The following is a 22,598-nucleotide window of genomic DNA, read 5'->3' on the forward strand; positions in this document are numbered from 1 at the left end:
AGTTGCCACCTGTGGGATCTAGTTCCCTGTGAAAGTGAAAGCGTTAGTTGTTCAGTCCTGTCTGACCCTTTGTGACCCATCCATGAACCGTAGCCTCCAGGCTCCTCTATCCATGGGGATTCTCCAGGCAAGAATGCTGCAGTAGGTAACCATTCCCTCCTCCCAGGGATCTTCCCCACCTAGGGATCCAACCAGTGTCTCCTGCATTGCCAGGGAGATTCTCTACCATCTGAGCCACCGAGTTCCCTGACCTGGGATCAGACCCGGGCCCCCTGCATTGGAAGCATGGAATCTTAGCCCCTGGACCACCAGGGAAGTCCCAGTATATATATTTTCTGAATGAATGACCATGTAGATGATTGTACACATCAACTCGGGGATGCGCTCAGCTATTCTATTTTTCTTCTCTCCTTTCTGACCTTGTTCATGTGTGTATCCTAAGTGTATACAGTTGAAATGGTCTAGAGAAACCTCACTGCAGAGCAAGGAGAATAAGGCTAAATAGAGTCATACTTGTCGAGCTTTGAGGATGTTTTAATTTCTCACTGTGGGTAACAGCCCTCAGACTAAGGAGAAAGACCAGAAAAATGTTAAGGAAAGGACTTGAATTAACCTGGGTAGCTCCAAAAGGCTGAATCACATTTAGTGATTTCATCATGTGAATTTCTGTGTGCAGGGCACTCTGTACCAGATTAATGTTCTTGGGTTGGATTTGCTCCCAGAAATGAACCCGTTAGTTTGCTGCTGGGCAGAGAGTGGGGTTTCTGTTTTGTTTTGGGCATCTCCCTCTCCCCCTCCCACTTTGCCTCCCCTCCCCTGTTAAGGTTTTCAGAAAGCTGTGGCATCGAAGGTAAAAAGCCCCTTTTTTTTTGACTTTATCAGGAAGAGTTAATTGGACTTCACCTCTTGAGCTTTGTGGGTTTTGATTGATTTTGAAGTGTAGATGAAGTCAGGATGAAACGGAAACCTATGGAGAGGAAGCGCCTTTATCCACGGCACCTCGGAATTTCGCCTGGTTTTTTGAAATATGTCATTTCAAACAGAACGTTACTCATTTGGAGCAGACACCTTGGTTTGTACTTTTTAGAGTTTTTAGTTGGTGGAGAGGCGTAGAGCTTTAAATAGACAACTCTAGAGATTAGGGAGAAGAAAGCAGGTGTTGCCAGCTTTAGGGAAGCAAGTCTGTGCCATGCCTGGAGCGCTGCTCCCCTCCCCGGGCAGAGACCCCTGTCATCCCCCATGACTTTATTTATGTTCTTATCTCCCATCTCTGCAGGAGTAGTCTCAGCAGGTGATGTTAGTTCTCACCTGCTGCCGCGTTGAGTCCAAGCGCCTGCCAGATGCATATAGGTGCCGCTGTTACCTGCCAAGCTGTCTGCCCTCCGTAGGTACCGAGCTTTCCCCGTTAACCGCCCGTACCCATGGGTGACTCAGTGATCCTCTCCTTTTTTTTTTTTCCTTGCTACAGACCATAAAACCATGGGAAACGCAGAAAGTCAAAATGTCGTGCATGAGTTCTATGGAGACAAGCACGCTGTCCTGGGGCGCAAGCACACGTCCCGATCCCTGCGCCTGTCACACAAGGCGCGGCGGACCAGGCACGCCTCCTCCGGCAAGGTGATCCACAGGAACTCCGAAGTGAGTACCCGATCCAGCAGCACCCCCAGCATCCCCCAGTCCCTGGCCGAAAATGGCCTGGAGCCCTTCTCCCAGGAAGGCACCCTCGAGGACTTCGGGAGCCCCATTTGGGTGGACCGAGTGGATATGGGCTTGAGACCCGTGTCTTACACTGATTCCTCCGTCGCTCCCAGCGTGGACAGCAGCATCGTCCTCACAGCAGCCTCCGTGCAGAGCATGCCAGACTCGGAAGACAGCCGGCTTTACAGGGATGACGCGACGTACTTGGCGGAGGGCGGCAGGCGGCAGCGCCCCTATGCCTCCAATGGGCCCGCGTTCATGGAGACGGCGAGCTTTAAGAAGAAACGCTCCAAATCCGCAGACATCTGGCGGGAGGACAGCCTGGAATTCTCACTGTCTGATCTGAGCCAAGAACACTTAACAAGCAACGAAGAGATCTTGGGTTCCGCTGAGGAGAAAGACTGCGAGGAGGCTCCGGCGATGGAAACCCGGGCGAGTCCGCGGCAGCTCAGTGCCTGTCAACGGGCCAATTCCCTGGGGGACTTGTATGCTCAGAAGAACTCTGGGGTGACGGCAAACGGGGGGCCCAGGAGCAAACTTGCAGGCTACTGTCGGAATTTGGTGTCTGACATCCCCGATCTCGCGAACCGTAAGATGCCACCAGCTGCAGCTGAAGAGGCTCTCCCCTACAGTAATTATAACACACTCCCCTGTAGGAAATCTCACTGTCTCTCTGAAGGTGCCACCAACCCACAGATTAGCCATAGCAGCAGCATGCAAGGCAGAAGAGCAAAAACCACTCAGGTAAAGTGCCTGGAACACGTTCTGGTTTTTTGGAAACTGGTGCATGACCTGAAGTGCATGATTGGGCTCTTAGAAGGTTCCCATCTTGCAGCTGCGTGTTAGCCACAGCTTTGCCCGGGTGGGTGCTGGCCTCTCTGAAGATTCGTCTGTCTGCTGCTTCGCCCCTCTTGCAGTTCTGTTGTTGAAGGGGTGGGAATTCAGGAAGAAGCCTCTGTGTGTGTGTGTGTGTGTGTGTGTGTGTGTGGGTGAGGTGACAGGAGTGGGAATGAAGCTGATAAGTTCGTATCGGGAAACTGCCTCTCCAGTTCAGCTCTGAGCAGCATCTCACCGGCTCTGCGCTTCCTTCCTAACGTGGCTTTCTCTCCCTGGACAGATGGGAATGGTGGGCTGTGGACTCTTGGAGCTTATTTCTTCTGCGCCGCAGGTGGGAAGAGGTTAGTCGGCAGGCGGCTCCTTGGAGGAAGCCTTTTTTGATTCGGGGCCGGCTCTGGTCATTTGTCAGCTTCCGTCTGAGGTTGGCAGGCTAACTGCCTTCCCGGGAGCTATTTCAATTTCCTGTTCCTTTGCGATGCTGGCCAGCCCTCTCTCTCTGGATGGAGGTGTTGCAAGGAATAACATGGGTGGGTTCCAGGTCTGCTCTGCAGCCAACTGGCTTCTGACCTTGGGCAAAACCCTGACTTCCAGGTGCTCTTCGGAACACTGGGGTGAAGATGCTTGACCCACCTGCTTCAGGGTCTGGGGCATGACAGTGTGTGTGTGAAAGTGTTTTCAAAGATTTAAAATGCGTCTTGCTAATGAAACGAAGACTGCCCTCGCATTCCCTAATCATTACTGATAATTATTGGGCGGGCCAAAAAGTTCATGCGGGGGTCTGGTCACCCCTGTACAAACTTTGTGACCAACCCAGTGTCATGAGGATAATGACATGTCAAGTAATCCTGCCTGCGTCAGTCCTTTTCTGGTCCTGGAGCAGGGTTCCAGGAGTCCTGGCTCGTGTTGAGGATGGGTTGGTAGTTTACAGGATGGTGTTTCAGATCAGGAATCCAGGTGGGGCTCCTTTGCCCTGAAAGGTGAATTGGTCCCCAGAGTGAGCAGTGAATACCACTGAGGTCAGCTGGAAATCAGCAGGCGTGCTCTGACCTGGCCAGCGGGGTGATGTTGCGCCTCTGGTCTTGCTTCCGTGCTGGTCAGGGGGTATTGTGAGGTTCAGCTGTCTTTGGAAGGGTGTCTAAGTATAATGGGCAGATGGTCATCTTGACCATTTTTCAGTGCGTGGTTGAGGGGTATTAAATACATTCACATGGTTCCTATAGCCATCCCTGTGCTTCATCTTCAGAACTCTTGTGGAACTGAACTTCATCCCCCTTAAACAGTGGTTCCCCTTTTACCCTCTCCTCAGCCCCTGGCAACTGCCGTTCTACTTTCTGTCTCAATGAATTTGACTCTAGATACCTCATCTAAAGTGAAGTCTTTTTGTGACAGGCCTATTTCACGGGCTTGCCTGGTGGCTCAGATGGTAAAGCATCTGCTTGCAATGTGGGAGACCGGGGTTCGATCCCTGCGTTGGGAAGATCCCCTGGAGAAGGGCATGGCAGCCCACTCCAGTACTCTTGCCTGGAAAATCCCACAGACTTAGGAGCGTGGTGGGCTACAGTCCATGGGGTTTCAAAGAGTCAGACACGACTGAGCAACTTTACTTTCACTTATTTCACTTAGGTTGATATCCTCAGGGTTCACACGTTGTAGCAGGTGTCAGAATTTCCTTCCTTTTTCAGGCTGAATAATATTCCACTAACACTTCACTTTCCCCAAACAGCGGCCCCCACCCCGCTGCCCCCCAGCCATTCATTTGTTGAAGGACAAGTTTGGCTGATGTCCAAGCTCTTTTTACCTGAGTTAGTTTGGGCACAATTTTTTAAGTCTCGAAGCCTTAATTTCTTAATCTGGCAAATGGGCAAAGTAATAAGATTTTTGAGGAAATGGAAGGTAAAGGCTAGTGCTTGGTACTTTAGAAGCCACTGGTAAGGGACAGTCTGTTACTTGTGATTTTCAGTATCCTGAATGGTGTTCTGTGAGTTGAGGACCCCAGGTAGTTTGGTGTTTGTATCAAACTTTGTGTCTTGGAAACAAAATGATAAAAAAAGGCTGATTCAGAGGTGTGAGAAGGTGAGCTGTGGATATTGCATTCAGATGCCCTCCTTGAATTTTGACCCATCTCTTTTCTTTTTAAAAAGTATCTTTAATTAATTAATTTATTTTTGAGTGTGCTGGGTCTTTGTTGCTGTGTGCAGGCTTTCTCTAGCTGCAGCGAGGGGAGGCTTCAGTAGTTGTGATACCTGGGCTTTAGTAGCTCAAAGGCATGTGGGGTCTTCCTGGCGGACTAGGGATCGAACCCGTGTCCCCTGCATTGGCAGGCAGATTCTTCAGCTCTGGACTCCCCGCAGGGGAGTCCTGACCTGTCTCTTTTCTGAAGCATGATTATAATGATAGAAATAACCCTGCTATGGTCCTTCTGCCTGCCCTGGGCAGGACTCTGCTTGCACTGGCAACTTGATGGGTCAGGACACAGGTGAGATGGCGGTCCTGTTAAAGGATCCCCTGAAAGGCACCACAGGCTTTGTCCTTTAGACATCATCAGATTGGCACTACAGGCCTGATTTGCAGAGATGGGCTTGGCAGCCTCACCAGCCTTCATTGATCCAGACTCTTTTAAAAGAAACCTCGCCTCTGTCACTTTTACCTGGAACAACGCTAAGTTAGAATCCATTCTATATAAGATTTGAGGGGGGTGCTGGGTAGCTCTCTGTCTCCGACCCTGGGGGACAGTTGGACTCCTGCTTCCCCCACCCCTCACTGATGGCACTGTGAGCCTTTGAGCCTTGGCCGCCCCCAGGAGAGGGGCACTGCTGGTATCCCGGGGAGTTCTCACGTGTACTTGTTGCATGCCACTTCCACTCTTTGGCTTGTTGCCTTCTAAAATTGTTAATATATGGAAGTGAGATCATTTCAGAGTGCTGTCTCGTAAAGCACTCTAGTAGCTTAACGTAGCACAGAGTACAGGGGACCGGGAGTCCTGAGAAGCACATTTGCTTCTGGCTCAGTCCTTATCGGCCAGTGACCTTAGATGAGTCATTTCATCACTGGCTCCTTGTCTGTCCAGGGTGAGTGACACCAGCCTCCGATGGGGCCAGGAGGAGAACCAAGTGGGATTCCATACAGAGAAGCCTTCTACAGAGTCTATAAAATGAACGGAAGTCTTATTTTGGTCTCAACATTACGTGTTGAGTGAGGATCTTTAATGACTTGAAACAAACCCCAGAATTATGCACAACACTCTCCACCCACCCACGCTTCCTCATCTTAAGTTTGGCGTGTTCATCCAACGCGATTTTTTGAGAACCCACTATGTTCCAAACAGTGTATTTTAAGAGACAGTGGGTGTGGATGCTTCTTTGAAAGTAATTCTTTTTTCGTTTTCTTTTGTTGGTGAAAGTTTCTGACCCAGGGGCCCTCTCCCGTGAGTTTGGATCATAGATATTAACAGTCTCCTTGTTTGCCCTGGTGATGTAGTCGAATCTGTAATAGTCTTGTCAGCAGTTTTTCTCCTCAGAAAAGAGTTCCTGGCAGGCATTTGGCCCAAGGGCCTGGCCTCTGAGCCTGGGAGACAATGTTTTATCTGAACAAACATGAAGAACATATTTTTATTTGCAAATGATCAAAACAGAGTTGGGAGCCATTCTTCCTACTTTTGTATTTGAGTAGTAGTTGGACATGTTCCTGAGCTATGAATCTGAAGGCAGCGGGGTTCACATTGCGGTTTTAAAAACTGGCGCATTTCATGGGTTTGCTACCCAGTAAGTGCTGAGGAATTCTATCTGTTGAATTCAGTACATGCGAATATGTGTGTGTGCCGTGTGCATAAGACAGTATCTTGAGAGTCAGACTGCTTCTCATTTGTTGAGGGGATTTACCCAGACTATGTAAAACAGTTTATTTGTATTGACTGCTGTGACATCCCAATAGATTGCCTCTTGATTTAATGAATGCCTCTCTGGTTTCTTGGCCTCAACTATACTCTCTATGGTTAAAGGATAGAGGAGGGGCAGCCTGCTGTTCTACAAAGAAGAGATTCTGAAGTCTGGCAGGTCTGAGCTTGCAAGTTGGAACCCTGTTCCTTGTTGGCTGTGTAACCCAGAAGGATCTCGGCGCCTCTTGAATAAGGCTAATGTGAGGGTTAGATACATGGAATGTAGAACTCCTGGCAAAATGTCTTGCATTTGATCAGTTCAGTTCAGTTGCTCAGGCATGTCCAACTCTTTGCGACCCCATAGACTGTGGCACGCCAAAGTTCCCTGTCCATCACCAACTCCTGGAGCCTCAAACTGATGTCCATCAAGTAGGTGATACCATCCAACCATCTTATCCTCTGTCATCCCCTTCTCCTCCTGCCTTCAATCTTTCCCAGCATCAGGATCTTTTCCGATGAGTCTGTTCTTCGTATCAGGTGGCCAAAGTATTGGCGTTTCAGCTTCAGCATCAGTCCTTCCAATGAATATTCAGGACCAATTTCCTTTAGAATTGACTGGTTGGATCTCCTTGCAGTCCAAGGGATTCTCAAGAGTCTTCTCCAACACCACAGTTCAAAAGCATCAATTATTCGGCACTCAGCTTTCTTTATAGTCCAACTCTCACATCCATGTATGACTGGAAAAACCATAGCTTTGACTAGACAAACCTTTGTCAGCAAAGTAATGTCTCTGCTTTTTAATATGCTGTCTAGGTTTGTCATAGCTTTTCTAACAAGATGCAAGCATCTTTTAATTTCATGGCTGCAGTCACCATCTGCAGTGATTTTGGAGCCCCCCAAAATAAAGTCTGTCACTGTTTCCATTGTTTCCCCATCTATTTGCCATGAAGTGATGGGACCAGATGCCATGACTTTATTAGTTTTCTGAGTGTTGAGTTTTAAGCCAACTTTTTCACTCTCCTCTTCCACTTTCATCAAGAGACTCCTCAGTTCTTCTTTGCTTTCTGCTTTAAGGGTGGTGTCATCTGTGTATCTGAGATTATTGATATTTCTCCTGGCATTCTTGATTCCAGCTTGTGCTTCATCCAGTCTGACGTCCAATGGAGTTTGGATATGGGGGATAGATTTCGTGTCTACTTAGGCTGTTTTTAGCCATCCTTGTCCGGAGAAGGCAATGGCAACCCACTCCAGTACTCTTGCCTGGATAATCCCATGGATGGCGGAGCTTGGTGGGCTGCAGTCCATGGGGTTGCAAAGAGTTGGAGACCACTGAGTGACTTCACTTTCACTTTTTACTTTCATGCATTGAAGAAGGAAATGGCAACCTACTCCAGTGTTCTTGCCTGGAGAATCCCAGGGACGGCAGAGCCTGGTGGGCTGCCATCTGTGGGGTCGCGCAGAGTTGGACACGACTGAAATGACTTAGCAGCAGCAGCAGTAGCCGTCCTTGTATGGCGATGGCTTCCAGGAATTCTCTCCCGTTACTCTTCCAATTTGCCCAGAATTTGTGACATGGATGTGCAGGAGCAGAAGTCACATCTCAGTGTGAATTTGCCCCATGGCGTCCAGAGTAGACAGTAGACACCACACTGTCTCCCCATGTTCAAACAGGTTTTAGCTCCTGTGCCTTCAGAGTTTAACATACAAACCCTCAGTTCTGGTACAGAAGCCCAAAGGGGTGGTGGGCTGAAAAGAAAAAAAAAGTAACTCTCTACCACCATGGCCCAAAAGAGTGGTTCCTGAGAGAGATCACCAAAGATGACTTCATTTTAATTTTTTTTTAATTGAAGTATAGTTGATTTACAGTTAATTTCTGCTGCTGCTGCTACTGCTGCTGAGTCGCTTCAGTCGTGTCCGACTCTGTGCGACCCCACAGACGGCAGCCCGCCAGGCTCCCCTGTCCCTGGGATTCTCCAGGCAAGAACACTGGAGTGGGTTGCCATTTCCTTCTCCAGTGCATGAAAGTGAAAAGTGAAAGAGAAGTCGCTCAGTCGTGTACAACTCTTCGAGACCCCATGGACTGCAGCCCACCAGGCTCCTCCGTCCATGGGATTTTCCAGGCAAGAGTACTGGAGTGGGGTGCCATTGCGTGCAGCAAAGTAATTCAGTTATATATATATACACACATACACACACATATTAGTTATATATTATGTGTGTGTATATATTTATATACATATTCTTTTTAAAATTCTTTTCATTATGGTTTATCATAGGATGTTGAATATAGTTCCCTATGCTGCACAGTAGGACCTTTTGTTTATCCATCATATATATAACAGTCTACACTGCTAACTCCTAATTCCCACTCCAGGCCTTACCCCCCACCCCAGCCCCCTGTCCCCCATGCCAGCAGCTACAACTCTGTTCTCTGTGTCCATGAGTCTATTTCTGTTTTGTAGTTAAGTTCATTTATGCCATATTTTGGATTCCTCGTATATCATACAGCATTTGTCTTTTTCCTTCTTACTTCACGTAGTTGGATAATCTCTAGTTCGTCCATGTTGCTGCAAGTAGCGTTATTTCGTTCTTTTTCATGGCTGAGCAGTATTTCATTGTGTATACACGACGTTTTCTATGTGCATTCTTCTGTCAGTGGATATTTAGCTTGTTTTCCGTGTCTTGGCTATTGTGAATAGTGCTGCTCTGAACATAGAGGTGCGTGTACCTTTTCAAATCATAGTTGTATCCGGATACATGCCCAGGAGAGGGACTGCTGCGTCATCTGGTAGCTTTATCTTTAGTGTTTTGAGGCACCTCCATACTATTTTCCATGAACTTACATTCCCACCAATAGTGTAGGAGGGTTCTCTTTTCTCCACACCCTCTCTAGCATTTTTCATTTGTAGACATTTTAATGATGGCCGTTCTGACTGGTGTGAGGTCATACCTCATCGTAGTTTTGATTTGCATTTCTCTAGTAATTAGTGGCCAGAGAAGGCAATGGGACCCCACTCCAGTGTTCTTGCCTGGAAAATCCCAGCAATGTGGGAGCTTGGTGGGCTGCCGTCCATGGGGTCGCACAGAGGCAGACACAACTAAAGTGACTTAGCAGCAGTAGCAATAATTATGGTGTTGAGCATCTTTTCACATACCTGTTCGCCCATCTGTATGTCTCTTTTTGGAGAAATGACAAAGATGGCTTTAGAAGGCTCTATCTCTGATAAGACTTTCTTGCTTGGAGAAACAGGTAATAGGATTGGTAATTTCAGCCAGACAGAGGGTGCAACATGGTCAGAAAGAGATCCTGAGTTCCCATAATAAACTGTGTTGGTGCTTAAAATTTTGACTTTGTCCTATACTTAGCTTAAATGGTTCAAAGATAATATGTTCCCTGAGCTGAGAATTGGCATCAGCTTCCAATAGATTCCTAACCTTTGGTCACAGATTCCTTTGAGAATCAGATGAAAAGAATGGATTTTTTTGGGTCAAACACAGGAACCACCCTGCTGTGTATCATTTCAGGGGATCCATGGGTCCTCCAGCATCCATCAAGAAGCTTCTGATTAAGAACCTCAGGTTAATTCTTCATGAAACAAAATATTTTTTTATACAGTCCACTTAAAACAACTTTTTCCTTCACTTCTCCTTTTTGATGCTTCTTTTTTCTTTTATCTTTCTTTTTCTGGCATGTAAGTTAAGCAATGAGATATTTATTTTGAAAAACAGCCCATCCATTTTCAACATGAATATCCATCTCCTTTGCCAAGATCTTCTTTTGAGGAGTGGGAGTAGGTAGCCAAGAGATGGCTTATATCAGCAGTTCTCAGACTCCTTTGTACTCTTAAAAAGTATTATAGACTCCAAGGAGTTTCTATTCATGTTTATATCTATAAATATTTATCACATTAGGAATTGAACCAGAAATGTAAAAAATACTTGTTAATTCATCTTAAAATAGCAGCAATAAAGCATTACATGTTCACATAAATAACTTTAATTGTTAAATTTTGTCTTCTAATATTAAGAGAAAGATCGAGAAGAAGGGCGTTGTTTCTTTGCTTTAAATTCATTTTGGTGGTGCTGGGTCTTTGCCGCTGTGCACAGGCTCTCTGTCGCAAGCAGGGGCTACTGTGTCGGGTGCGTGGGCTTTTTATTGCAGTGGCCTTTCTTGTTGCAGTTCCTGGGCTCGGCAGTTGTGGTGCCTGAGCTCAGTTGCTCCATGGCACATGGAATCTTTCCAGACCAGGAATTGAACCCATGTCCCCTGCACTGGCTGGCAGATTCTTATCCACTGTACCACCAGGGAAGTCCCTTTTTGTATTTTTGCAACTGTCTACAATTTCTAACCTATCAGAAGAGACTGGAGTCCTGCAGCTGCTCTGCCTTCACTCTTTCGTGATATTCTCTTTTGTTGGACTATTTGGGGAAAGTCTTGCTTAGAATAGGTAGTTGGAAAAGGGAGGGCTTTAGGGGCCCCCTGAAATTATTTAAGTAACCCCGATCCCCACTCAGAGAGCAGCTCATTTATGCTAATATAGCTTGGGGAGGTCCAAACCTCTGAAAACCACATTCTCTATTTAGTCCATGAGGAGAGGCGAGTAGGTGTCCCTCAACATAAATCGTGTCCTGCAATGCTCTGTAATTAATTACTGGTTTCTCAGTGTAACTGGGAAGGATAAAGTGCTGTGGTGGGAGCCTGGAGTCTCCCAACCAGCCTGCCTTGCAGCCCTGGGAGCGTCTCCACGGAGCCCGGGGCAGGGAACACCCACAAGCTTTTCACTCTGTGGTTGGGGCCCCATTTGCTTTGAACCTCCCGTTGACAGAATATCTAGTGTGGGCCATAAAACAGCCCAATATGTCTTTCTCACTTTCTCCCCTTTTAAAAAGATGAAAGAAAAAGCCATGTAAATGAGCTCTGGTTGTCTCCATAAAAGACATCATAAACCTGGATCTTTGCTGGAAGGTGGCGAAGTCAGGCTTTCCAGTTGTGACTTCAGCTGGAGTTGATCGTGAGCTGAGCCTGCAAATAACTAGATCTTTAAATCAAACTCAAGTGTATTCCATGAGAAACGATTTTCTTGTTGTGAGAGGAGGGTGGAAAATGAACAGCAGTGAAGTTGTTCAACAGTGTGGGTTTTTTTTTGTTGTTTGTTTGTTTTTAAAGTGCCTATGCCATGCCAAGCACTATTCTTGGCTCTTGGGAGGTGTCAAGAAAAGATCGCTGAGCTTAGGGGTGAAGTGCGGGTGTGTCCGCAGCAAACAGCACAACAAGTACAGGACATGCTATGGGAAAAGAGAGCAAGATGGGGAGAAGTGGGCAGTGGTGGACGTGGTGACAACTCCAGACCGCGCAGGCCCCCTGGAAAGGGCAGGCTTGGGTGGGGATTGGAAGGGGAGACGGGAGTCGACCATTGATTTGGAAACTGGGGTCACGCTCTGCACTTTTGAGAAAGAGCAAAGAGGCCAGTGTGCCTGGGGTGGTGGTGGGGTGGGTGTTGAGAAGTTTCATGGGGATAAAGGAGATTAGAAGAAGGCTTCCAGCTGAGCCTTGAAGGATCAGTATTCCTGGAATTCCTAGAAGCAAGAAGGGCTGGGAGCGTACACTGGCAGGAGTCGTTCAGTTTCACTGGTGGCAGGGTGCCTCCAAAGGTCTGGTGCTAAGGCTGGACACCAGTGAAGGGCCTTGATGGACAGCCTCAGGAGCCCTCCTCCTTGTTGCTGGGAGACTTACTGTACAGGATGGCTTATGGGAGGAAGGTAGTTAGAAAAGAGAGCTGATGACTGGAGATGTGAGATGAGGGGTGGGGGAGGGGGTGGGGAGTGAGAACAGGGACTGAGACACACACGTAGGAAAACAGATGAAAGGAGAGAAGATGACTCACTGACCTCAGCACAGTGCTGACTCCAGTCTGAAGTTACCTGGAGCAGCATTTCAAGCATTAGACAACTTCTGAGTCCCTTGTGAGCAGCAGTAAGAAATTCACTTCCAGCGGTTGTAATTGAGAGAAATTTTGAGTCACCCCTGTTGGGAATCATTAGCGCGGATGGGACTGAGTGCTGGAAACTTGAAAGGGCATGGAGTCTTTGCCTTGGGAGAGGAAGAAGTGGGAAATGGACCTGGTTTTTAGAAATGTCTCAGATGGAACCAGGACAGGTGTAAAGGGGTGAAGAGAAGGAGGCCCGGAGCTGAAATTGACAAACTTCTGAATCACAAACTCAAAAAGGCACTGGACATTTGTTTATAGAGTTGGGGCGGGGGGGGAATCTTACAATAATGGAAAACGGAGACTGCAATATTTTTGTAAATCAAGAAAGGTGATTATTGTAACAGTGCCTAGCAATTACTTGCAGCATGGGAAGCATCATTTTCTTCATTTACTGTGCAGTGTTATGAATGTGAAGAGGATTCAGAGGGATTGCATTGGCTCACGCCAACCTTGGTCTGCCTGTCTTTTTCCCCATAAGGCCTTGTTTTTCCCACATTCCTCAGCAACGCACTTTCTTCTGTATTAGTGCAGGAAGCTAGGAAGTGAGGTCAGGCAGTGACTTCCCTCCTTGGGCTGAGATGGACATGATCTGTGCAAGTGCTGTGTGCTGGGCAGAGTTCTAGAAAAGTGAGTTAACTCTATATCGTATCTTACAATGTGTCTTACAAAGTAGATATTATTGCCATTCCCATTATACCGTTGAGGAAACTGAGGCATGGATTGGTTCAGAATGACATGCCTAGACATGGTATTTGCTGTACTGAGATATACCATGGAGAGAGTGTTGGAAACCAAAGACATTGTGTACGTGTATGCATGTATTGGGGGGTGGAGGTACTCAGATTTGGGGGATAAGAAGATGATAAACCACAGGAGGAATATTTTAGAATTTAGTAAGTCAGAAATTGTTCCAGTTCAAGGCTTCCACAGGTCCACAGATATATGCCCAGGAGTGGGATCGCTTGATCATATGGTCAGGAAAGAATCTGCCTGCCAATGCAGGAGACCTGGGTTTGATCCCTGGGTTGGGATGATCCCCTGGAGAAGGAAATGGCAACCCATTCCAGTACTCTTGCCTGGGAAATCTGTGGACAGAGGAGAGAGGAGCCTGGTGGGCTGAAATCCATGGGGTCGCAAGAGTCGGACATGACTTAGCGACTCAACCTCCATCACCACCACAGGTCACAGTCTCCTCCCGTCACTGGAATCCCTTGAACTCCCCTCTACTGCGTTTACCGTCTCTATACAGGTGTATTGACGCAAAGCTGCATTCATCAGGGAAATTAAAGAAAGTGACCAACATAACAGTTTCTGATTGCATTCGACTTAAAACTTCTCCCAGGGCCCTTGAACTTTGTGGCTAATGACCTCTTCAGAATTGTGTCCACACGTCATTAGCACAGCAAACCTCTTCCTTTGGGTATTTCTGAGTCCCTGGTGGAAACGAGGTGAGCTTTGCCACAATGTGTCATTAGCCCGTGTTCATGCTGGGGGACCCTCTAGTTTTCAAGGCCATGCAAACAGGCTTTGAATTTGCCTCTCACTGCCTCTGCTTTAGTACCAGAGCTCATTTAAGCTTTGTTGCCTGGCTGAAATGACTAAGAAAACTTGCACTGTTGAATATTTTGGGCGACAGCTGGCCACTTGTACATCCAGTGGGAAAGTGCATGCGTTGATTTCGGCCGGTGGGATGGAAGCTGATGAGTGAAAAATCCGGCTTGGGAGGATTCATCCAGGAAGAGCAGGGCTTAAGAACCTCTATATTCCATGAATGTTATTTATAATTGGAAGCCTCTTCAGTGGAGTGGTTCTAACACGAGGAGTTTATTTTGAGCTATTTTCAGGAAATCTCTGTCCAGATCATGCATCATGCTGAGAGTTACTTCTCTGTTTAGCTAGGGTCTTACTATTTCCCTTGATCGCCTCTGACTTTTGCTTTAAATTTCAGTACATTTGGTTTGATATTCTGGCACTGATCATATGCTAAGGCATCTAACTAGATAAGAAGGAACATACCTTGCATTGGGAATAAAGACTCTTGTGCTTCCACGGAACTCTTCCCTGAAGTTGACCACTAAAAGAGTGGGGGTGGTTCACAGACACTTTTGAGTGTGGGGAGAATCAGATTTCTCAGGCATGAAGTGTCCTTGAGATGGAGGTAGTCGGAGGAGGAGCCCTTTGAAAAAATGCACCGGGATCGTTTGCATCACAGTGATGCTGTCTGTCTTCTGTGTGATTGGAAACCACAGGGCAGTGTATGCACCTGGCATTTGGGGAGGTTGGGTGTTTGGGGTGCAGCCTCAGAGTGATCTTGCAGTGTGTGAACCTAGAGCCTCTGTATCCGTGTATCTGACTTTGGTTTCTTCTAGAGCTTCTGTGACCTGTAGGCTTCTAACTGTTGTGTGGCACTTTGTTGTTCGTTGTTCAATTGCTAAGTGGTGTCCAACCCCATGGACTGCAGCACGCCAGGCCTCCCTGTCAACTATCTCCCGGAACTTCCTCAAACTCATGTCCATTGAGCCGGTGATGCCATCCAACCATCACATCCTCTGTCCTCTCCTCCTGCTGCCTTAGTCTTTCCTAGCATCAGGATCTTTTCCGATGAGTTGGCTCTTTGCTTCTGGTGGCCCAAGTATTGGAGCTTTAGCTTCAGCATCAGTCCTTCCAATGAATATTCAGGTTTGATTTCCTTTGTATTGACTGGTTGGATCTCTTTGCAGTCCAAGGGACTCTCAGGAGTCTTCTCCAACACTACAGTTCAAAAGCATCAATTCTTTGGCGCTCAGCTTTCTTTACGGTCCAACTCTCACATCCATACATGACTCCTGGAAAAACCATAGCTTTGAATATATAGGCCTTTGTCAGCAAAGTAATGTCTCTGCTTTTTAATATGCTGTCTAGTTTTGTCATTGCTTTTCCTCCAGGGAGCAAGCTGGATAAAACAGCCCCATTGTAGATGACTCCTTCATTGTATTGAAGTTGGAGATGGCTGGTATAGGGGATGTGGAGTCCTGTTGACCATTCAGGTCTTGAGTGATGCCTCTGGGGTGGACATCATTTTCCACAGTGCTAGAGGAAGGATTTCTGGGTATCTGGGAACATCCCATGCTTCATGGTCATATAGAGGCTGGGGCTGGACAGGCAGCATTTGTTTCCAGGCAGGCTGGGTCACAGATCAGAAGGGGGATGTGTACCACTGAGCCTGCTTAGCTGCTTGTGGAGACAAGGTGGAGCTGCCTTGGGTCACAGATGGGGAGCATTCCCTGGCAGTTACTCTCCCAAAGTATGCCAGCTCATCTGGGGCCAGCAGGCCTGTTACCTGGAGAAATCACTGCTCAGTTCAGTGACTGTCCCAGAGTTGAACATGCACAGCCTGAGCCACTGCAGAGTTGCAGCATGAGTTGGCATGAGCACGTGTTTAAGTATGAAAAAGAGGGGAGTGTCTATCGAGTCCTTAACTCTCAGTTCCAGTAGGGATGTCAGGGCATTCTGTAGGGGTTCATGGTTTGTGGGGATGTAGTAGATGTTAAGTGGAGAGGGGAGTGGCAATCCCATCCAGTATTCTTGCCTGGAGAACCCCACAGACAGAGGAGCCTGTCTGTCTGCAGTCCATGGGGTCACAAAGAGTCAGACACGACTGAGCAGCTAAGCCCAGCAGATGTTAAGAGACATGCCTGTCCATTCTCTGCTTGTTCCACTCAGATTCTTTCATCTCCCCCTTCCCCTTCCCGTCACTTTGGAGTTTGAGCTCTTTGCCGGAAGGTCAAGGCATACAGATGCCCACTCACGCAGCTTTGTTGGGAAACCCTAGAAGAGGCACTGTTGGCAGACAGAGGGGAAGGCATGGTGTTGACTGCTGAGACAGGACCCTATCAGGTGCTGCCTGCAGCTGAGCTATGGGGACGCCTTGTCAGAGTAGAAGAGGGCATTGGAGGCATGGGTTTCTCACCTCCAATCTGCCACCCACCAGGCCGTTGACTTTCTGAGTCTTAGCATCCCCAAGCATTCACTTTCTGAACCTTGCATCCCCATGCAAGGTTCCTTCCTGTTCCCCAGCTCTGGAAATTATCAGGTGCCTGCTATCAGTGTCTCCTTTTTTGTTCTGAACTCTTTTTCTTAGGACCCAGGGAGGTTACCCCTGTGTAGCTGGTCATTCCCTGTCTTACAGAGAAGCAGCTCATCATTTTTCATTTTTGAGGCAAATTTGTGGCTGATTTTTGTCCCGTCTCCCGGAGAAGGACTGAAATGTAAAAACGAGTCCAGATACTGGGGAGACTCATACAAACTCCTCATCTCCCACCACCCATGGTTATCTTGAATAATCGGTGATGACTGACTTTACTTATTATCATCAAAAGGGACATATGGTAAATGTTCCTGCCAGGAAGAAACGTGGGTTGGTAACAGCGCTCTCCTGTTTGTACTGGGAAGTTTTTTTACCCACTGGATCCCTGGGTTGGGAAGATCCCCTGGAGGAGGGCATGACAACGCACTCCAATATTCTTGCCAAAAAAATCCCATGGGCAGAGGAGCCTGGTGGGCTCCATGGAATCACAAAGAGCTGGACGTGCCTGAAGCGACTGAGTATGCATGCTCACTCAGTGGCACAATATATACATCGCATGCCTTCCATGTGTGCGTCCTTGATGACATTGGTGGTGGGTAACAGGCAGGCCAGCAGGTAGGATGACAGTCACAGGGTCTGCATCTTAGCTGTGTCCCTGGTTTCTTTGACCCTCTTGAGTCCCTCTGTATACCAGGGACCTAAACTCCATTGCACGTGTCATTGGTCCTTAGAAACTTGCTTCAGCACTTCCTGCTACTGTCTTCCCATCTCACCGCCCCCTTGTTTCTTCCTTTTTTTTTTTTTTCTAAATAAACTTTTTATTTTAGAACAGTTTTAGAATCAAGCAAATGTTGCAACATGGCACCAAGGGTCCCCGTGTACCCTGCACTCAGTTAACCTTGAGCACTTTGTCGAGGTAGTCCTCGGCCGGTGTCTCCACTGTCAACTTCGTGTGCTTTGCACACTGTACTTCCTTGTGTGTGTTTTTGTGTTTTTGAAGATGTACACTGTGGTGGTTTCAGTTCAGTCGCTCAGTCGTGTCCGACTCTTTGTGACCCCATGGACTGCAGCACGCCAGGCCTCCCTGTCCATCACCAACTCCCGGAGTGTAATGTATGTGTGTATTGTGAAATGATTGCCACCGTCAAGTTAATTAACACATCCATCACTCACGTAACCACTCCTCTCTTCCTCCCTCCCTCCCCTCCTCCCTTCCTTCCTTTTTCTTTTCTTTCTTTTCTCGTGGTGAGAACACTTACAGATCTGCCCTCCTAGCAGATTTCCAGGATACAATACAGTATCATTAGCTGGAGTCATCTGGCTGTATATCAGATCCCCAGGACTTAATTGATCTTGTAACTGAAAATGTATAGTCTTGACCAGGATCTTGCATTTCCTCTAGTCCCCTAGTCTGTCAACTACCATCCCACTCTCTGATTCTGTGGGTTTGGCGTTTTTACCTTCCACATAGAAGTGAATCCGACAGGATCTGTCTTTCTGTGCATCCCATGATGGTTTTCGTGTCTGGCTCTGCCCATGGTTTAGTTGCTAACTTAGGACCTATTCATGACGAAGGTGAACTCTAAAGGCCTTGGCTTAGAATTGACCACGTGAGATGTGCAGAGATGAGGGCACAGCGCCTGTTTGGGCCTCATGCAGGACAATGTGATTGGCTTGGCTGAGAAGTTCGTTCTGATGTTTCTGTAGCATCGTATGAAAACCTGGAATTAACGTTTTGGCCAACCCAATAGTTTGTGGCTTGGTTCATTCTGCCCCATTACCTGGCAGCAGAGATTTGAAAGCACAGCATTCAAATCATTTATATGGCAATTGGAATATCCTGTTAGCTTTTACATTTTCAAACCATAATGAACTATTTATGAGACTAAAGGCTTAAAACACGGTTAGGTCTCCAAACCACGTATTAGGTGCATGTCAGTTTCACGTTCCCATCCTTTCCCTTGGAGAAAAATCAGTCCCATTTCTTATCCCTGAGACTGTTTAGCTGTCCTGTTGAATTCTGCTTTCATTATTCTCCCTTGAGGACTACCCTTCTTTAATTATTGTTTGTGGAAATGCCTTTAGCACTTGAGAGCAATCCAGATTGTGATTTAAGAACAGACCTGTCTGTGTCCCGTCAAGCCTGAGAGCAGGGCCAGCGCTTTGGAAGTTCCAAATGTTTTTAACCGAGGGATGGATACCCCCCACATCTTGGCAGTTGCCTCGAGCTGTCACTTGGCCCCCGGGGCAGTGAGTAGCTTGCTCCGGCTCCTGGCATCCCAGCTTTGAAAGCGCAGGGTAATTGGAGAGTCTGCACTGGAGCCCTGGGCCCCACAGACTTGTTCAGCTCAAGTGCAGAGTGAGAAGCTGCTTGTTTTCAAGAAACAAAGCGGATTGGAGCATGAGGGCTCTCCCCTGCTCCTGGGCTCTGGGTCCTTGCTGGGTGAGTGGGTGGGGTGGTATGCTAGTTGTCTTTCTAGTCACCAGATCATAAATTAGACTCCTAACTCAGTGTTTTGTTTATTTATTTGCTTTTTTTTTTAAAGTACGAGCTACACAGACGTCATTATTCCCTTGGAACCCCCTCCCTCCGGAATAAACTACCTAATCAGCCAGCAGAGTTTCCTGGAGTGCCAGGCTGGCTGATGAGGACTAGGGTGCTGAGTTCTGTCAGCAGGGCAGTGGGGGGGATTCTGAATAGCTGATTTGCCCATTACTTAATTATCTAAGTCAGATCATTGATAAGTTCTTTGAAAAGTTTCTTGCTTTGTGTGTGTGTGTATTTTGAATGTTCTGAATTGTTGACATTCATACTGGGGTGGCTTCATGGTTTTCCTGAGCTGCTCAGCAGGCAAGTTGGGGTTGAAGGGTTTGGAGGTTGAGGGGTAATTGCTCCCGGGAAGGTGGGGAGCAGTGACACACTGCAGGTCGCCAGCGGCTCCACAGCCCCCGGCCGGAGCGACAGGAGCCCCGGGTTACTTCTCTGTGTGACGCATGTCTTCTTTCTTCTCCCTTTCGGCTACCAAGGATGTTAACGCAGGCGAGGGTAGCGAGTTTGCCGACAGCGGGATCGAAGGGGCCACCACCGACACGGACCTCCTGTCCCGGCGATCCAATGCCACTAACTCCAGCTACTCGCCCCCCACCGGCCGTGCCTTTGTGGGCAGCGACAGCGGCAGCAGCTCCACCGGGGACGCGGCCCGCCAGGGGGTGTATGAGAATTTTCGCCGGGAGCTGGAGATGAGCACCACCAACAGCGAGAGCCTGGAGGAGGCGGGCTCCGCGCACAGCGACGAGCAGAGCAGCGGCACCCTGAGCTCCCCGGGCCAGTCCGACATCCTGCTCACGGCCGCACAGGGCACGGTGCGCAAGGCCGGCGCCCTGGCCGTCAAGAACTTCCTGGTGCACAAGAAGAACAAGAAGGTGGAGTCCGCCACGCGGAGGAAGTGGAAGCACTACTGGGTGTCCTTGAAAGGTGAGAGAGAGAGAGCGCATCCTCCCTGCTGCGCTGGGTAACCCTGTGCTCCGTGGTAGCCCTTACACGTGATGCCTTTTAATTACATGGGATTTCTATCTCATGCTAATTTCAAAATTGTTATTTTATGGTGGTAAGAGTACTTAACGTGAGGCCTGCTCTCCTGGGCTTTCCAGGTGGCACAGTGGTAAAGAATCTTCCTGCCAATACAGGAGACACAGGAGACACGGGTTTGATCCCAGGATCGGGAAGAGCTCCTTCAGGAGAAGGTGGCAACCCACTCCAGTGTTCTTGCCTGGAGAATCCCATGGACAGAGGAGCCTGGCGGGCTGTAGTCCATAGGGTTGCAAAGAGTCAGACATGACTGAGCATGCACGCACACACACAACACACACACACACACACACACACACACACACCCTCTTAAAACATTTTTAGGTGTATGTTTCAGTGTAGTTGATGAAGGCACACGGTTGCACAGCACATGTCTAGAACACCTTATTGAGCTGAAACTTTATGTCCCTTGATAGTCACTCCCCATTCCTTTTCCCGTCAATGCTTTATAGTCTTTACTTTTTCACATGTAAGCTATTAGAGCCTCTCATGCCTTGTTTTCTTGTGTACAGCTCGTTGTGGTGACAGTTTCAGTGCCTTGAGTTCCAGAAAATATTTTTTTGAAATCATCCCAAAAAATGTGTCTCCCAGAGTAACTGTTTTGGAGGGAAAAATCAGTAGTTTGAATCTTATGAAATTGATTTTTTTTTTCATAAAGAATGATGCAATATTGTTAATTTCATAGAATTGACCTAGTGTTTAATGGGATGTCTGAGCCATCTATGTTTGTGAAAAAGTCACTGTTCTGCGGTCACACTTTGAATACTTGAGTGTGTGTGTATACATGTATACATGCATGTATATATATGCGCTGCCTTTTCATTGATGAGCACAATGCTTTGATGTGCTGCTGTTCATTAATGTTTTGCATACATTTTGGAAGTATGTGTGTGTGTTTTTGCCCATGTCTGCATGTCTTGATGGTATAGAAATTGGAACGTATTTGTGAGCTCTGTGTCTTAAAAGGAAAGACACTTCTCAAGCCTACTTAGAATCCTTAACAGAAGCTAGATTTGAAGCAGGTAAATGTATGGCCAGAGAGGTTAGAGAGGTTACTAAGCATGAAGGATGGGTCCCAGAGAAAGAAGCCTGAGCTTACCTGGTATGGTACACCCATTACACCATCTGATACTGGATTTTATCATCTGTGGCTGGTGTGGAATAACCAGTCCTGGAGGCACACAGCAGCCTAGAGCTCTGTGCAGTGATGTGCAGGTCAACCCCTGTGCAGGGTTTGGGTGGGTTGCATTACTTGTGGTGCCTACTGTTGCTTCAATACCTGGCCAGACAGGGAAGGAGCATATTAATTGGGCTGTAGGTCTTGTTGCACGTCACAGAGACCTATGGTGACAAAGCCTCAAGCAAGCCAGGACTTAAATTCCCTCCCACCTAGCAGAGGTAGGCCTTCTAAGGGTGATGGGGCGACTCTTTGCTGTGACATCATCCAGAAGCCAGGGTTCCTTTTGTCTTACTGCTTAACTGTACCCAGAGCATTGTTTTCATCTGAACGATCAGGAGAGCTCACTAGCAGGTCCAGTTCCAGTGGAAATATGGAGGTGTGGAAGGCGAATCCCTCTGTACTGAGAGTACAGCCTGGAAGTTGACTGAATCTCTTCTGCTTCCACTGCATAGGCCAGAAATGAGTCCAACCTAGCTGCAAGGGAGGCAGGGATGGACTCAGCCAAGCACTGGGGCTGCTATTACTGCAGAGGGAAGGAGGTTGGGCATGTTGGGGAACAACCAGTTGTCCCATAGAGGAGTCTTTGCACTTGTCAGCCAGTGCAGGGCAGTTTCCCCCTCCTTTCTGCCAGGAGCTTGTGTGTCTAATGTTCCTGCATGTTTAGCATAGGATGCTCTCTTTAGTCTTTAAGACTTGTTGGGTTATTACATCTTGTTGCTGCACTTCTAAGGATGTCTCGGAAAGAGTCAGGTTCTTCTTCTTTTCTTTTTTGATTAATTTATTTTAATTGGAGGATAATTACTTAACAATACTGTGTTGGTTTTTGCCGCACACCGACGTGAGTCAGCCACGGGTTCTTTTCTCATGTTCTCTTCTCGTTCTGAAAGTCTGCCTTAGTGATTTCAGAGTTTGACTAGATGTGGAATTCTGGTACCCATAGTATCGTCTGTGGAAAACCTCAGAAAATATTGATATTAAACTTTGAATTTTGGTGTCTATGCAGAATCGGATACCATACTATAGTCTACATAAAGTGCAGATACTTCACATCTGTGTTCAAAACACAGGAACGTTGGATTTGAGCTAATTTTACTGGGTGACACACACACACAGACACATACACAGAGCACACTTTGCTTTTCATTTTCCATTGTGAATTGCGAAAAGGCTATTTGATGTTGTGGTTCTGCTTGTGAAACACAGTTGTTCTTCCTGTGGGAGCATTTTGGAGACCTGCTACTGTTCTTTTTTGCATGAGACCTGCCTCGGCTTAATTTGAAGGCACTATTGGGTCATGTCTAAGGGGCCCTGGATCATATCCACTGTCCTGCTGTGAGGGATCGGATGAGATGACATCAGGGAGA

General features: G+C 47.5%; 1 protein-coding gene across 1 annotated transcript in view; it reads left to right on the plus strand.

The window, feature by feature from the left end:
- Positions 1–1,479: 1,479 nt before the first annotated feature.
- The window catches only part of TIAM1 (TIAM Rac1 associated GEF 1), a 157,191-nt gene continuing 136,072 nt past the window's right edge, over positions 1,480–22,598 (plus strand). The window contains exons 1-2 of the mRNA XM_052639711.1: positions 1,480–2,442; positions 19,493–19,940. Of these exons, the coding sequence (XP_052495671.1) occupies positions 1,480–2,442; positions 19,493–19,940 (1,411 nt within the window). The remainder of the gene's footprint in view (positions 2,443–19,492; positions 19,941–22,598) is intronic.

The sequence above is a fragment of the Budorcas taxicolor genome, chromosome 1 (genome assembly GCF_023091745.1).
Source record: "Budorcas taxicolor isolate Tak-1 chromosome 1, Takin1.1, whole genome shotgun sequence".
In the NCBI taxonomy this organism is placed as follows: Eukaryota; Metazoa; Chordata; class Mammalia; order Artiodactyla; family Bovidae; genus Budorcas; species Budorcas taxicolor.